Source organism: Aulonocara sp. 'chitande type north' Nkhata Bay, linkage group LG20 (genome assembly GCF_057382095.1).
Source record: "Aulonocara sp. 'chitande type north' Nkhata Bay isolate Kocher_YH1m ecotype deep benthic linkage group LG20, A_spYH_male_GT1.1, whole genome shotgun sequence".
In the NCBI taxonomy this organism is placed as follows: domain Eukaryota; kingdom Metazoa; phylum Chordata; class Actinopteri; order Cichliformes; family Cichlidae; genus Aulonocara; species Aulonocara sp. 'chitande type north' Nkhata Bay.
In genome coordinates this window covers 12,512,987-12,529,764 of record NC_141363.1, presented here as the reverse complement: position 1 = coordinate 12,529,764, position 16,778 = coordinate 12,512,987, and the positions used below count along the sequence as shown (strand labels likewise).

The window sequence follows — 16,778 nt, the reverse complement described above, 5'->3', positions numbered from 1 at the left end:
CCATGCTCTTCTGATTTTCAAACGAACCTTCTGAGCCATTTTAACATTAGAGTCTATGGAAGAGTTGGAGGGAGGAGGCTGTGCATTGGTGACATTTATGAAAGAACCATAACACCTAGTACAATAGTAAACACATTGGATGAAAGAGGACAGCCATGGCTACGTTTTGAGGGTAAAATCATACCTGTAGAGCAAACGCTCCGGACACAGCAGCAGTTTTAAAAAAGATTTTAAGATTAATTTTTTTGCTCCTCTCACTCTAGCAGTTGAGCTGCCTCACTCTAGCCCCAACATTCCGTCCCATACACACCCATTATAAACTCTGAAACGGGTGAAAAAACATCATGAAACTTAAACTGGAACTGAAGAAAAAGTATAATAGATATTGAAAAGATAAATACAAGTTGAATAGTTGAATGTCTTGTCTTCGTTTTAAAGTTTGAATGGTGGCTCTATGTGAACGTATGTTGAAGTAGTAAGAGTTTAAAAATGAGTAAGTTGAATGAGAATTTGAAGGGTCTCCCCATTGAAATACATGGGAAATTTTTGTTGAATAAAGTTGAATAAAATTAAAAATATAAATGTTAAAAATGAGAAAAGTAGAAGCACACCATTCCAAAAGAAGAGGAATCTAATGGTGTTTGAATGGTTTTTCTAAGTTGAACGGTTTTGAAGGAGATAGTCGGCGAAAAACGTACGGAATAGGAAAAAATAATAATAAAGATTAGAAGAACAATACTGTGAATGCTTTTCAAGCATTCACACTAATGACAATGCGCTCCAAGATGTTCTCGGTCTATATTTTAAAATACTGAATGTTTCATGGAGTACATAGAGTATCATTAATGACTCAGAGGCAAATGCAAATTTCATTAGGGTGATCATTCTGCAGAAGACCATGGCAGGTTTTAGATGTGTCAGCGAGCATCACATGAAACCTGTGTCATTTTCTAGAGAAAGTGAATCATAAACTTAATAATAAACCACACAGTTTCTCTGGAAGTTTGAAGTGACATCACTCGAATGCTTGGCTAGTGAATACTTGAAAAGTTGGAGGGTGTGTCTCCTGCTGGTATGAAGTCTGAAATGTTTTTTTGTGTTAAGGTTGTTGACTTTTCTGTAGGTTTTGCACTTTGAGTTAAGAATAAGGACACTGACACAATTTCCTGCTGTGCTTTTGCAATTTGTGATTTGTGTGCAATTTGTTTGTAATGTATGACGTACACTTTGTCAGACACCTGCATAATTAAAATCAGATAAGAAGAAAAAAAAAAGAATGGTGATTGGTTAATCACTGGAGAGGTGTGAGATGTTTAGCTTTGCGAAGGGCTACTTAAAGCATGCTTGTCATTCTTCCAAACACTTGCAATTCTAGCTGTCACACCATGGACAACATGCAGCAGACAATATACAGCATCAATGGTAAGTGCACTCTGCCACTCAGATGTAACTTTAATCTTTTTCTTGTCCATAGGAAGGCGCATGTGTGCGTTTGAGCTGCTTTGAGTTTTGCTTAAATGGATTGATTAAATTTCATATGATTTTGCATAAACAGTTTATTTTCCAGCTGAAAGTAATCCAATTAAGTTTTATTCCAGCAGACATTAAGTGCAAAGAGTAAAGAAAATAACACTAATATTCTACCAAGTAATCTGATACATGGACTTTATGTAATAAATATAAATATTACAGTTGTGAAGCGGAATAGGATAGTTTTTAACATGAATGAGAGAGGCAGCATCATTTGTTAAGTGATTTCGTTTGTTAGGTAGAAAGAAACAATTTTAAATCATTCATTGCAATATTTTTTCTTGTCCTGTTGTTTATTTTTTGCGTTTTCTAAAGTTCATTTTACCCAGCGGTAATCCAGAAAACCTGTAATTCCTTTAACACTGATTTGTAAATTAAAATTGATGGCTTTGCTGAAATTCATCTCCAAAGCTCCCGTCTTACCTTCTTATCCCCGTCTGTTCTCTAGTTCCTGACAGATCTTTGTCATGTGTACTGTCTTCAGATCAGTATGGGTTCTGCCATCTGTTTTACAGGTACCACTAATGGCCACTGCCGACTAAAGTCCATGAACTTTGAGATTCCCGAAAACAGCATTTCCCATGAAACTCAGGGGCTTAGTAGGAACCGACTTGTGGTTCGACGAGGGAAACCCTTCAAAGTGACGCTAAAGTCTGACAGTTGGCTGTGGAATCCCTGCACTGAGAGCCTGGTGCTGGAGGTTTGTTTAGGTATCAAAGACTAAGACTGTTCATATTTAAAGCAATACTTCTGATTTATAAATACCACACTCATACTTTTTCAAGTGAAAAATTGCACTCAAAAGCATTCAGGAGCACCTTTGCACCAGGGCAGTGCTGATATTAGCAATTAGAAACTGTAGCAGCTGCCAGAAAGCAACAGGTCAAAAAGGGGAGAACCACACCCTTCTGAGGCATTGGGAAATGTACAGTTCCCAAAGGCAGTGGTGATCCTAGCCTGTTTGGCGCCCCGGGCGAACACTCCCTCTGCAATTTTTAAAAAAACTAGTTTAGTTATTATATTTTTTTTATTACAAATTCAAATTATAAGGTGGAAATTATGCTGCTTTTATCTTTATTTATTTATTTATTTACTTTACCATACAGGTGGCCTGTCAAAGAGGATCCCAGTTCTGTTCTATGAAGAACAGTCCCACCCCCAGCTCTATGACTGGAAAGCTACAATCTACCCAGGGAACATGCATCCCCAGTCAGTCATTATCCACATTTGCGCTCCTGTTCAGTCATCAGTGGCTCTGTATGAACTCCTGGCCCACATAGAGACCAGACGGAGCAGAAAAACTTATGTATTGGGAACATTTGTGCTACTGTGCAACCCTTGGCTGAAAGGTGAGTCCATGTAGCTGCTGCCACTTGCTGTTCTTGTCCACAGTCTGCTGTTATCCTTTTGTAGACATAATTCCAACTATCACCGCTTTTCAGGTGATCCAGTATACATGCCACTGGATGCCCATAAAGAAGAGTACATCAAAAGTGACTATGGGCTAGTGTATATGGGGAGCAGTTTAAATGTTAGCAAGCGTCCATGGTCATTTGGTCTGGTATGTGACCCAGAATCATAGAACAAGTCTGCATAGATCATATATAGTAGCATTATTAGCAGGTAACATGCTAAATTTCCATCCACATGTATGCAGTATGAGCCTGGAGTCCTGGAAGCATGTCTGAAGCTCCTGGAGTTCAGCCCGCAACACCTCACTGACAAAAACAAAGATTATACATTACGAGCAGACCCTGTCTACCTCAGCCGAGTGGTCTGCGCTATGGTGAGAGACAATATAGTATAATGCTAAGCAATTTTGTCCACAGTAAAAGGAAAAAAGTGAAGTCATTAATGTGATTCTTCCTGCTCTAGATAAACTGTAACGATGACCTGGGTATTCTGGAGGGGAAGTGGCAGGGCAGTTACAAAAATGGTGTGAAGCCTACAGACTGGAGTGGCAGCGCTGACATCCTTCTCCGCTGGGCCTCATCCAAATGCAGACCTGTGCGTTATGGCCAATGCTGGGTCTTTGCATCCGTCCTCTGTACAGGTAGGATGTGTGTTTAGGATGAGATCATTGGTGAAATCTGTGTTTGATTGAGTTATCTCCTGTGCAGAGCTGTTGTTCTATGTCTCATGGAGTTCTAGATTTGTTGACCTAAATCTGTCTTAATTGCTCTACAGTACAGAAGTGATACCAGTATTAGTCTCAAGAATTGTCCAAACAAGTCAGCACAGACCCAAAATCTAAATGTATACAGGCGAGTCCACACAGGATGGATTAAAGTTGCTCTTGTGATGCTTAAAATGCTGTAGATTGACAGAATTCCATCATATGCCCCTTGATTGTTAGATCAATTATTGGATCTATTTTCTTTCTTTGAAGGGACATACCATTTACACTGCATTCCCATGGTAACTTGCCATAGGCATTATGTCATCATTGCTATGTGATTATTGAAAATATGGTTTTTAAATGATATTAAAGCCTTTTTTTTTCTCTCTCCAGTAATGAGAGTTCTAGGGATTCCCTCCAGGGTGGTAACAGTTTTCAACGCAGCTCATGATGGAAATGGCAACATGATAATTGAAGAGTTTTACACGAGAACAGGGGAGAAGTTCGGCGTGTCAAAGGACAGCATTTGGTTGGTGTCACTTGCTCTTAACCATAAATATACAATTTCTTTTTGTAACTTCTTGCAATCTGCACTCGGTGACTTCTTTAATAGCTACAGGTGTTCACTTTCTGTTAACTCAAAGATCTAATCAGCTAGTCACATGACAGGACTTAAATGCACATAGGCATGTGTATAGACATGTTTAACAACCTGTCAAAGTTGAAACCAGGTATCACTCAAACTGTGAAGAAAGGTGATTTACTGTAAGTAGTTCTGAATGTGGTATGGTTGTTGAGGTAATAGGAGAATGCTTCAAGGTGGCAGCAAGGCAACAGTAACTCAATTAACCAAAGTTATAGAAGAACCGAAGAACCGAACAAGAAACTAAGGATACAATTCACACCGGAATAATACACATAAGAAATATTGGAAAAATGTTTTCTAGTCTCAATTTCTTCTACAAGAGTTGGATGGTAGGGTCAGGATTTGTCATAAAACATCATGGCTGGAAGGATCCATTCTGCCTCGTATCAATGGTTCAGGTTGCTGCTGGTGGTGTAATGGTGTGGTGGATCCTTTCTTGGAAACTTTGGGCACCTTAGTACAAACTGAGCATCATTTAAACACCACAGCCTGCCTGAGTATTGTTGCTGACCAAGTCATCCACTGAGCACAGTGTCCCTATATTCTGATGGTTGTTTCCAGGAGGATAACACACCATGTCACAAAACTCAGATCATCTCAAAATGGTTTTTTGACCATGACAATGAGTTCATTGTACTCAAACGGCCTCCACTATCACCAGATCTCAATCCAACAGATCACCTTTGGGATGTAGTGTAATGACAAATTTACATTATAGATGAAGCGACAAATCTACAGCAATTGAGCGATGCTGGAGTAAAATCTGTGAGGAAGCAGCTTGTTGAATGTGTAACACAAATAAATTAAGGCAGTGCGCAAAGCAAAACAGGGCCCAACCTGCTACTAGCACAGTGTATCTCATAAAGTGGCTTTCAAAATAATTGTGTAACTTGCTAAAAGGACTTTTTACTACTACAAATATTTTTCTGTTTTGTAAAATTAACCTGACTGTTCTGTATATTAATTGCATAATGCACATCATCTGTAGTTATCTCTACACTGTTAAAAAAACATCTTAAAAAAAACGGTAATATTCTGGCACCTGGGGCGCCAAAATACTACCGTAACATAACAGAAAATAACTTCCTCATAAAAATACGGTTATTTCCAGTAATGACAATACAGTTTGTTGCGCTAATTTCACATGGGATTCTGCCTTTACCAAGTGCTTTTAGACATTAAATTAGGAACATTTTAACGTGATCAAACAAAGAAATTACCTATAAACAAGGTCAATGAATGTGGCAATATGAATCATAATACGTAAATGTACAGAAATATACAGTTAACAGTTGGTTTAAATAATAATGGATTGCATGCCCTGGGACAGACTGACAGAGGGGAGGCTGCCATATCGCACCATCGGCTCCTCTGGCCATCACCAGTAGGCGAAAAGTCTTGACCACAGACACAATACCGAGAGTGTCCGAGCCGGGGCTCAAACCGGCAACTTTCTGATCATAAGGCGAACTGCTAACTCTTGAGCCATGATCACCCTAAATAGCAATGATAATAATACTTATGTGATGTAACACAAACTTATAGGAATCATGTTATATACTTTTCCATAGCATTACATTTGAATTCAACAGTTCAATCTTTCAAATAACGGACAGATATTTGTGAGATCATGATACATTTGTGAATGTATTTTAACAATCTAAATATGCATATGTACAGACAGATACATTTAATAATCATGAAAATTATGTTTTATTACATTACAGTGATTTAACGTTAATTTACGTCTGTGAAGGTTCTCAGTCATCCAGGTCATCGTAGTCAAAGGAGCTTGCAAAGAAAAGCGTCTGGACGTCTTCAAGTTGCTTGAAGACGTTTCACCTCTCATCCGAGAAGCTTCTTCAGTTCTAAGGTCAAATGGTGGAGAGTCCCAGATATAAACCTAGTGGGAGTTTCCCCCCACAGAGGGACAAAAGGACCCCCTGATGATCCTCTAATCGCCTGAGCCAAGGTGGGAAACTGGGCGTGGGTCCCAATCAGCCAGAGTTTCAGGTGCCAATGTCCAAAATGTGAACATTGGCATCCTCGAAAGAGTGTCCTTTATCCTTAAGATACAGATGGACTGCTGAGTCTTGTCCTGTGGAGGTGGCTCTTCTGTGTTGTGCCATGCGCTTGTGAAGTGGCTGTTTGGTCTCTCCAATGTAGAGGTCTGAGCATTCCTCGCTGCACTGTACAGCATACACCACATTGTTAAGTTTGTGTTTTGGCGTTTTGTCTTTCGGGTGAACCAGTTTCTGTCTGAGCGTGTTGCTGGGTCTGAAATGCACCGGGATGTCATGCTTGGAGAAAACTCTCCTGAGTTTCTCTGATACACCGGCTACATAGGGGATGACAATGTTGTTGCGTCTGTCCTTCTTATCCTCCCTCGCTGGTGTCTGGTCTTCTTTTCTGTGCCTCTTTGCTGACTTTAAGAACGCCCATTTAGGATAGCCGCACGTTTTGAGTGCTTCCTTTACATGTGTGTGTTCCTTCTTTTTTCCTTCAGGCTTAGAGGGAACATGTTCTGCCCGGTGGTGTAGGGTCCTAATTACTCCAAGTTTGTGTTCCAAAGGGTGATGGGAGTCAAAGAGGAGGTACTGGTCCGTGTGTGTGGGCTTCCGGTAAACTTCGATGTTGAGTTTGCCGTTCTCTTCAATGTGCACGGCGCAGTCCAGGAAAGGCAAACAGTCGTCCTTTGTGTCTTCCCTGGTGAACTTGATGTTCTTATCCACAGCGTTAATGTGCGCAGTGAAGGATTCCACTTCTTGTGTCTTGATTTTGACCCAGGTGTCGTCCACATATCTGTACCAGTGGCTGGGTACTCTTCCTTTGAAAGAGCCAAGAGCCTTCCTTTCCACTTCCTCCATGTAAAGGTTGGCTACAATAGGTGACACGGGGGAGCCCATGGCACAGCCATGTTTTTGTCTGTAAAAGCCTTCGTTGTACTTGAAATATGTAGTGGTGAGGCAGAGGTCTAACAGTGTGCAAATCTGATCGGGTGTGAAGTTGGTCCTGTCCTCCAAGGAGCTGTCTTCTTGTAGTCGTTTTCTGACAGTCTCCACGGCCTCCGTGGTGGGTATGCAAGTGAAAAGAGAGACTACATCAAAGGACACCATGGTTTCATCTGGATCCAGGGTAAGTTTCTGGACCTTGTCGGTGAAGTCGGTGGAGTTCTTGATGTGGTGTGGGGTGTTCCCCACGAGAGGCGCAAGGATGGTGGCAAGGTGTTTAGCAATGTTGTAAGTGGCTGAGTTTATGCTACTGACTATGGGTCTGAGTGGGACAGCTTCCTTGTGGATCTTAGGAAGTCCATAGATGCAGGGTATGGCATCCCCTGGGTAAAGGTGGTGATATGTAAGGCGGTCAATGATTTTGTCCTTTTCAAAGTCTTGAAGGCAAGCTATAACTTTCTTTTTGTAGCTGCTTGTGGGGTCTCGCTTTAGGGCTTCGTAGGTATTGTTGTCACTGAGGAGAGTAGTGATCTTTGTATGGTAATCTGTAGTGTTTAGGACCACGGTGCATCTTCCCTTATCAGCTGGTAAAACAGTGATGTTGTGGTCTTTGCTCAGGGAAGCGACGGCTTTCTTTTCCTGCATTGTGAGGTTGGATGGAGGGACTTTGGCACTGGAGAGCGTGGCTGAGACTTTCATCCTGATGTATGCTGTACAGTGCAGCGAGGAATGCTCAGACCTCTACATTGGAGAGACCAAACAGCCACTTCACAAGCGCATGGCACAACACAGAAGAACCACCTCCACAGGACAAGACTCAGCAGTCCATCTGCATCTTAAGGATAAAGGACACTCTTTCGAGGATGCCAATGTTCACATTTTGGACGGAGAGGACAGATGGTTTGAAAGAGGAGTGAAAGAAGCCATCTATGCCCACTGTGAGCGACCATCTTTGAACAGAGGCGGGGGTTTACGACACCAACTCTCTGCCATCTATAATCCAGTTTTGAGATCCCTTCCCAGACGCCTTAACGCCCACTCACATCCTGGGCCAACTGACCTCAGGAATTCGCATGATAAGGTGGGGCCAGGTTTCACAATGAACACACCTGAAACTCTGGCTGATTGGGACCCACGCCCAGTTTCCCACCTTGGCTCAGGCGATTAGAGGATCATCAGGGGGTCCTTTTGTCCCTCTGTGGGGGGTTACTCCCACTAGGTTTATATCTGGGACTCTCCACCATTTGACCTTAGAACTGAAGAAGCTTCTCGGATGAGAGGTGAAACGTCTTCAAGCAACTTAAAGAAGTCCAGACGCTTTTCTTTGCAAGCTCCTTTGACAACGTTAATTTACATTTGAAATGTGAAATCACAGTCTATTTACTTAACTTTAATGATATTCTAGAAGAACAGAAAAGAACTGTAAAATGCACAGTAAAATACTTTTATATTAGGATTTTCCTACAGTGCAGCCATACCCGCGACCTTGTGGTTGTTAGTTCACATTCATTGGCCGATGCTTAGTGTCATGTTATTATGTGTCCCATGGCATGTCACATTGTTTTCATGGCCACACCCTCACCACAGGTGCAGAGGCCTATTTCTGTTCAGGAATGTTGTGAATACTTTGAGATTTATATTAATTGCAATTCCTACCTCTACATTTATTTTTTAAAATATCTAATTAGCACAGCGTGGCTGTGCAATGTTTTAGATGTTTTTTTTAGTTTTTATTCCTATTAATTATATTTTCACTTGTTACCTCTGAATTATTGAATCAGGCCTAGATGACATGAAATTTTCAGCAAAATTATAATTCAAATACTCCTTTAATTATTGATTATTCTCATTAATTTTCGATCATTTTATATATTTTTCCATAGTATTACATTTGAATTTAACAGATCATTCTCTCACATAACAGACAAATATTTGTGAAATGATGATGCATTTCTGAATGTATTTTTACAATCTAAATATGCATATGTACAAAAAAAATCTATTTTAAAAACAAGTAAATTGTGTTTTACTATATTTACAGTGATGTTATGTTATTTTACCTTTGACATGTAAAATCACAGTCTACTTATGTAAACTTAAGGATATTCTAGAAAGACAGTACAAAACTGTAAAATATGCAGTAAGATACTTTGACATTACTATTTTTTGGAACAGTGTACTTGACCTCTTGCAGGAACTTCCATGTGTGGGTGGAGTGCTGGATGAGGAGACCAGATCTTGGTGCAGGGTGTGACGGTTGGCAGGTAGTGGACCCAACACCGCAGGAAAAGAGTGAAGGTACATGTAGGCCCCTGCTCCAAATAGCTGTCAAAATTATGCTCTTTATAGATTGCATTGATTTGCAATGAAAGATACTGACTGATATTTCTCTGTAAACACATTGATCCTCAGGGATATTTTGCTGTGGACCTTGTCCAGTTGCTGCCATCCAGCACCACTGGTTGGACGCCCGATACGACATCCCATTCGTCTGTGCCTCTGTTGATGCGGATGTCGTAAGGTTAATTGTGCACAATGGACTGGTGGTGGGAAAGACGGTGGACACTGAGTGTGTGGGAAAGCTCATCTACACCAAAAGCATCGGATCAGATAAACCAGAGAATCTGAAGCTGACATATAAACCTGACAAAAGTAAGAGAATGTGCTCAATCTATCTCTGAGGCTTGTCATAGCAAAATGTTTCTCTTATAACTTTTAAAAAGCTAAAGATCTTCAGCAATTGTTCCTTGAAAAACAGACACTTTCTGTATGAGAAAAGAAGTTCAAGTAGTTTTATTTCTGCTTTTTCTTTCAGGAGGAAACACCTCAGTCTGTGCAAGAACACTGCAACACCAAGGTCAGTGTCTGTACCCCAGAGCATCCCCAACAACCTTTAAGACTCCCCTTATTGCTATCAGGGGCTAAGCTAAATTGTTAACACGTTCATGTGTTAACTCTGTCACCGGGCGCTTTGCTAGGTTTTAAAGGCTAGATGTTACAGTGCCTAACCTGGTGCATTCAGTCCTCAGTGCAGGTTCTTCCCAGGTGGGTGCTCCTTCCATGTGGAGCTATTGGGGACAGCTGTCTTCTTAACATACATGTCTGGCAATCTGGGAGTCAGTATTTTCCCATAGTGAGATTTGAAACGAATGCTATGAAGGAGAACCTATAATATAAAACCTATAATATATATATATATGCGCGTGTGTGTGTGTGTGTGTGTGTGTGTGTGTGTGTGTGTGTGTGTGTGTGTGTGTGTGTGTGTATGTATAATTTCTACACACCTTTAATCATTTAGGGTTTAATCTAGAACGAGCTAGATTGTTCAAGTGGTGAAAATCAAACCAGCTCTAGTCGCATATCTTTAACCTGAAACAATGTACATGTTATTACCAGGTACAATGTCACCCAATTTGAACGTGACCCTAAAAATAGTTGGGGTGCCAAAACTGGGTGAGCCCATCCACATATGTGTGACCATCACAAACCAGTGCAAGAACCCCAGGGTTCTGGTGGGACACATCAACGCTCAGGTGAAAGAGTACGACAGCAGCCCGTGTGAGGCCTTCTGGGACGCACAAACAGAGGTGCAGATACAGCCATTTTCAGGTGACTGAATACATTCATGATTCCAGTACATTTACTATTGTACTGCTTATATATAGATTAGTGTTTGATAAACAAAGTAACTAACCTTCCCTTTGATTTGCTTCGTTTCTTCCCTTTCCCATGACGTTTTCCTCATCCCCAGTGACAACACTCAATCACACCATCTCTCATTTTAAATATCAGTCATTCCTGGCTGGTGATGATATTGTGAACTTGGCAGTGGTGCTAAAGGACATGAGGACCAAAGAAACATTTCTGGCTGCTGAAGAGTTCAGCATAAGCCCTCCACAAATAACCATACAGGTACAACAACATCCCCCCTCCTGTCTCTGCAACTCACAAAGTATTATATATGAATTACATAGCACTGTCTTCCTTTCTCTTCCTTCCTCATCTTCCTCACTTTTATCCTTTTCATGGCTGTCAGCTGAATATGACAGGATCAGGTTATTATTGTAATGAAGAACAAAGTCAAAATCACATCAAAAGAGCATGCACAACAACAGTCTCTCTAACATAGTTTGGTGACCTAAATCAAATTACCTTTCACATTATGATGTCAGTCAACTGATAATATGTCGGCCTTGCAGGAAAAGATTCAGCAAAGAAATAAATTTCTTTTGCTGTTCCCTGACCAACTATATTCATTCACTTTACACCATATATTAAATTCCAAAGCCTATTTAGTGTAATTAATGAGCTTTATTAGGCTCACCAAAACTGGAAAATAAAGACTCACTTTCTGGTCAAGCATTCAGATGGTAGGGTCAAAATTTAGTGTAAAAAATCTGAAAGCATGGATCCATCCTGCCTTGTCTCAATGGTTCAAGCTGATGTTGGTGTAATGGTGCAGGGAATATTTTCATGAAAAAATCTGCTAGCCTTAGTATCAACTGAGCATTTTATTTTAGTTTAAACACCACAGCCTACAGTGTTGCTGACCACGACTATCCTTTTGTGTGAGCACAGTCTACACCGTGTCACAAAGCTCAAACAATGTCAAAAGGTGCCACATCATTTCATGGAAAGTGAAAAAAAATGATACGGTAGGGTAGTCATTTTGATGAAATTTCATAGCATGGCAGATGGTGTCCTGGGGGGGATCTCCTCCCACATATGGACATGGGCTTTACTGAGCTCCTGGACACTCTGAGGTGCAACTTGTTACACCCTTTTATGTCTGTCACATGTGCTCAGGGTGAACTTGCTCCTATGTGTATTCTATGGCAAATGCCAATCAGGCTCCATGATGCCAGGCAATGAACACAGGGCCCTTTAGAGGTAGAGGATGTCGGGCCCTCAGGCCACTCTCATCAAGTTTGTTTCTGATTATTTGGTCAGACATTCACAGCAGTGTCCTGCTAGAGGTCATTTTTACAGTCTTGGCAGTGCTCATCCTGTGCCACCTTCCATAAAGGAGCAGACACCGGTCTGGCTGATGGGTTAAGGGCGTTGTACGGCTCTGTCCAGCTCTCCTAGAGTACCTGTCTGTCTCCTGGAATCTCCACCATGATATTGAGCTGGTAGACAAAGCAAGCCGTGTGGCAATGGCATGTATTGATGTGCCATCCTGGAGAAGTTGCACCAGCTGTGCAACCTCTGTGAGTTCCAGGTAGCACCTCATGCTACCATTAGTAACGGCGACTCTGGCCAAATGCAAAACTAGTAAAAAAAACCAAACAAAACAGAATCAGTGAGGATGGAAAGAATGTCAGTGGCCTCCACTTGTAAAACAGTTCCTGATTGTCTCACTGTTGTCCCTATTTTACAGCTTTTGTTCATTTCATTAGGACCAAAGCAGCTGAAACGGATTAACCACCCTCTCTGCTACTTAACTGACCAAAAAAATATTGGAGACTTGATGTTTTACTCTGAACAAAAAGTATTAATTCCTTGATTTTTTTTCACACAGAGTATAAGTCACTTTGCTAAAGAGCAGATTAGAGCCCAAAATGCTAATGCTATTAGCATTTTTAGCAGTGTCTAGTGAATCATTTACAGAAGCCAAAAGAAAGGTGGATCCATGTAACTCACTTATAAAACACTGCAAGATAATGTTTGGTGCCAGAGAAAATATTGGTGAAAAATGCTGTGTGAAGAAGAACACCACTAGCATTCAAAACTTTATAAAACACAAGCTTCCACCTCGAACTCATATGAAAGCTTCCCACGCTTCTTTAAAAATATCCATATTTATTTTCCTTTTTTTATTGGGTTAAAAAAACAGTATCTGCCACAATCAGTTTTACAGATAATTTTTTTCCCCTGTGTGCTCTTGTAATTGTGGCTGCTCTGTAGATTGAAGGAGGCAACTCTATCCAGCTGAAGAAGCAGCGCACAGTCCTTGTGTCCTTCACCAACTGCCTCAGCACAGCTCTGTATGAAGCTGTGTTGACTGTGCAGGGAGCCGGCTTGCTGGAGGGCAAACAAGTGGCCAAGTAAGTGTGTCAAAAAACACAAAACTATCTTCCCTTCAAATCTGAACTGGGCAGATGTCTGAGGAATGTGGCCTGAGAATGCGGTCAGGTATGTTACTGCAACAGTAAAAACAAGTTGCTGTCATATCTGTCATATGTTAGAGCACCATTGCCCACAGGCAATTAATTTACTGTTCCATTTATTTGATGATGACCTGTTTACATTATCTCACTTTTATAAACGCAAGATTTCTTCATCGAGAAATTAGGTTGCTGAAGGTTCATGGTTGTTGTTTAAGATTACAAGTACTGTAAATCTGTGGCTGATGGTAAGGTGGAATGTCTTGAGGAATGTCGAGAGGTCGTAAAGTCTTGAAAAGTCTACAGTTGTGCCACACCTCCTTTAAAAATAGTGTTGTTTCAGTCATCCCAACTAAACACCTAGCCGTCTAATGACTAGTCTGTATTTTCAGGTTTGGCAGTGAGTGTATTTAGCTTCAGCTAGCTTTTTTTTACAGTGCCAAATGTAGTTTTTAAAAAACCTAAAAACAACATCCCTCTTCATAAAACCCATTCAACCACCCTTTTCCTGCATCACACAAAATATACAGGACCCTGCTGTTGTTTTTTCTGTTTATTTTTTCCATTATTATTTTTACACACTGAATTTCACTTGGTTAATTCTTCTTCAGTTTCTTTTTTATGGGCTTCAAGGATGTGTAAGGTATTGTAAATCTGTATCCATTGGCTTTTTATTTGCACAGACACCCCCGGGAGGAATGAATTAGCTAACAAGGGAAGAAATAATGTATCTTGTTAAGATGTTATACATCAGCATTACTGAGACTGGTTTGGCATTAGCTTTTTGGCTTGATATATAGTGGAGAAGAAGAGTAAGGTCTGTGAGCCAGAAAAAAAATCTCTACCTGGCAAAGGTTTCCTTGAGAAATTGGTAGCATTACTCAAAATTCATCATCCACAGCACATGGAGATATTGGGATCATTTTGTACTGTGGGATAGAAAATCCCTCACCAATTTCTCCTTTATTCAGTTTGTACTATTACTACCTGCTTTCGCCTGTGCAAAACATTAGATCTCCGAGCTCTGGAGCTGTACTGTCTTTGTGGGAGGTGAGATGTGAAAAGAATACATTTGTCTGCTCTGTCTCTCAGGATAATTCTCCTGCAGCCAGGCGAGAAGATAGAGAAGAAGGTGTCCATCACGGCTACTTCACCTGGCACCAAGCTGCTGATGGCCACTTTGTCACACAGCAACAACCCCAACATCATTGCCAGGTGGTACCACAAAGTGTCTGTCACAGCATAATGACCACGACTTCATCAGCGTAAAACAAATTAAAAAGTAACATTAAAGTAACACTTTAACCTTTTGTCTATTGAAGAATACAAATGATCTTACATGAAAGAAAAAGTGTGATTTATTGTTATTATTATTCCGTCATGAACACAACTTAGATGAAGATGTCAAGTTTACAGAGTGTGTTGGTTTACTTTGCAGTCACTACTTTAAATATATTCTACTTATTGTCCAAGATATTGTTTCTTTATTTCATTTATTTTTTTCCATCACACCTTCCAATGTTTATATGGCGTGCACACATATGAACACTGCAAGGTCAAAGTTCTGTTTTATGTTACATTAATACATCTTTGTTTGAGTTACCTGGGGGTTGAAGTACTGCTGACAGACTAATTGGACGAAATCACCTTCTTTATTGCCTGGGGGATGTTTCAAATTTGTTCAATTGTTTTGTATTAGTTGGTTATATAGTAGCCATTTTTGAGTTTAGTTTATTGAGTTGACATCTTTTCTTTGTCTGCCTGTTTAGGTTTTTGGGTTGTCAATTAATTTTTATGTTTTGGGTCAATAAAACCCCTTTTTTGAATTAAACACCTTTATGCCTTACTGCTTGGTCCCTGACACAGCAGCTCATGAATGTAGCATCTTTCTTATACAACTGTATGTGGTTATTATACTGTACCTCCTTCTTCTATGACTAAATAAAGACATAGACCAGCTTTTCCCCCCAACTGCAACCTATTCTTATTGAAATACCTTCCATAAATATATATAGATTATCGGTGCATGATATCTGCTTCAGGGAGACGATGAAATTTAAGGTTAAATTCCAAAAAACTGACGCTGGCACCGACTGCTCTTTCATGAAATAAGGCAAAGCTGCTGTCAGGGGAATCAAAGCGTGTGGTCAAATTGTTATCTTAATCTTGTTTTATCTGGTTGATTGAAGCCAACGCAGCATTTTCAGCGTCCACTAAATCCACGGGTTTAGTGGGATTAATAAAATATGACACCAATTTGACCTTTTTTGAACAAGAGCGTTTGAAGCAAGGAGATGATAGCGTTGCAAGTTTATGTAATACACACTGTACATTTTAAAAACTGAAATGATTATAAAAAAATTTAAATGGAGAGAGTTTGAACTAAAAATAATATTGTAATATGTAGTTTGTAAAGAGATTCATGACCTATAAATGAACATTAAGTTCATGTTACGATTCTACCCATGCGACAGGTAAAATTCTTATATTTGTTTTTCTTTTTGAATCAAAAATGTAAACCAGACAGGCTCGGTTTTATCATTTTTTTGTCCTTGATACAGGCCAAAACCCCTTCAGTATCATGCCTATTTCTCTATAATAAGAAATATGAACATGAGTACAGTCTTCACTCCCCCCTTTTTGTTTTTATCTGAGGCTGGACTGAGCTGCATTGCTGTAACACAAAAAGACCACCAGGCGGCAGCAGCGGCTTTCCCAGTTGTCTCTGTTTTTGCTTTCTCCCTCATGCAGCTGTGTGTTTAATAAGAGGAAATGAAAGTTTGCCCCGTTTTAATGTCTTTAATGTTGCCTCTGAGGTTCTTTTCATCTTTTCCCCACCCTGGCTGTAGTTTAGCTCTTCCTCTCATGCAGATGCAAATAAGAGGCTGAAATTTAGACTGCTAAACTTATGTTGTCTTTGGCTTTGTGATCCCCCCTCCAAAAAAACAAACCCAGTAGATTTGTGGAGATCAGACGATATCATCAAAGACTCCTGATATAGGTGAATTTTAACATTTGACTTTAGGTTATTTTTCAGCTTCCTGCAAGACCCAGGAAGCTGAAAACTCATGGTAAGAGAGATGTGCATTCCTTATTCTGTTCGAAAACAGGCCCATCAGCCTGTAAAACTATACCTAGTGAGCTTGGATAAGAGCTTCTTTTTTTCCAGCACTACCTCCTCTGTTCCCTGTCAGTTTAATGGGCTTCTAAATGGAATAATATAGAAGATCTTGTCTGCGTTTGGGCATTTCATTTCAGGCACTTCTGGGAGATTAGAAGATGCTTTACACAGAGATACATTGTGTCTGCATGGGTGCAGCCTTTAGATGAGTGTTTCAACCTAAAGGATTTCCGGCTGACGTGCGTACTGAACAGCTTGTGATCTCACCTCGGTGTCAGAGATGGAGGCAGAGGCGTTGGCAGAC

The 16,778-nt window shown here is 40.3% G+C and overlaps 1 protein-coding gene across 1 annotated transcript; it reads left to right on the top strand.

Moving 5' to 3' along the window:
* Nucleotides 1-1,340: 1,340 nt before the first annotated feature.
* Nucleotides 1,341-15,272, top strand: LOC147305267 (protein-glutamine gamma-glutamyltransferase 2-like). The gene is made up of 14 exons (XM_086277402.1): nucleotides 1,341-1,422; nucleotides 2,046-2,240; nucleotides 2,637-2,879; nucleotides 2,973-3,091; nucleotides 3,188-3,316; nucleotides 3,406-3,583; nucleotides 4,043-4,178; nucleotides 9,441-9,544; nucleotides 9,659-9,898; nucleotides 10,062-10,103; nucleotides 10,643-10,855; nucleotides 10,998-11,158; nucleotides 13,154-13,293; nucleotides 14,446-15,272. Exons 1-14 carry the CDS (start codon nucleotides 1,341-1,343, stop codon nucleotides 14,597-14,599), a joined length of 2,136 nt encoding a protein of 711 aa, XP_086133528.1. The 3' UTR covers nucleotides 14,600-15,272.
* The last annotated feature ends 1,506 nt before the right edge of the window (nucleotides 15,273-16,778 follow it).

What these genes read in the sequence shown, in the direction of transcription:
- LOC147305267 (XM_086277402.1), top strand. Translation starts at nt 1,341, where the DNA reads ATGCTTGTCATTCTTCCAAACACTTGCAATTCTAGCTGTCACACCATG. An exon ending in GTCCATGGTCATTTGGTCTG is followed by an intron (nt 3,092 to 3,187) that starts GTATGTGACCCA and finishes ACATGTATGCAG; the next exon opens with TATGAGCCTGGAGTCCTGGA. An exon ending in GAGGGCAAACAAGTGGCCAA is followed by an intron (nt 13,294 to 14,445) that starts GTAAGTGTGTCA and finishes TCTGTCTCTCAG; the next exon opens with GATAATTCTCCTGCAGCCAG.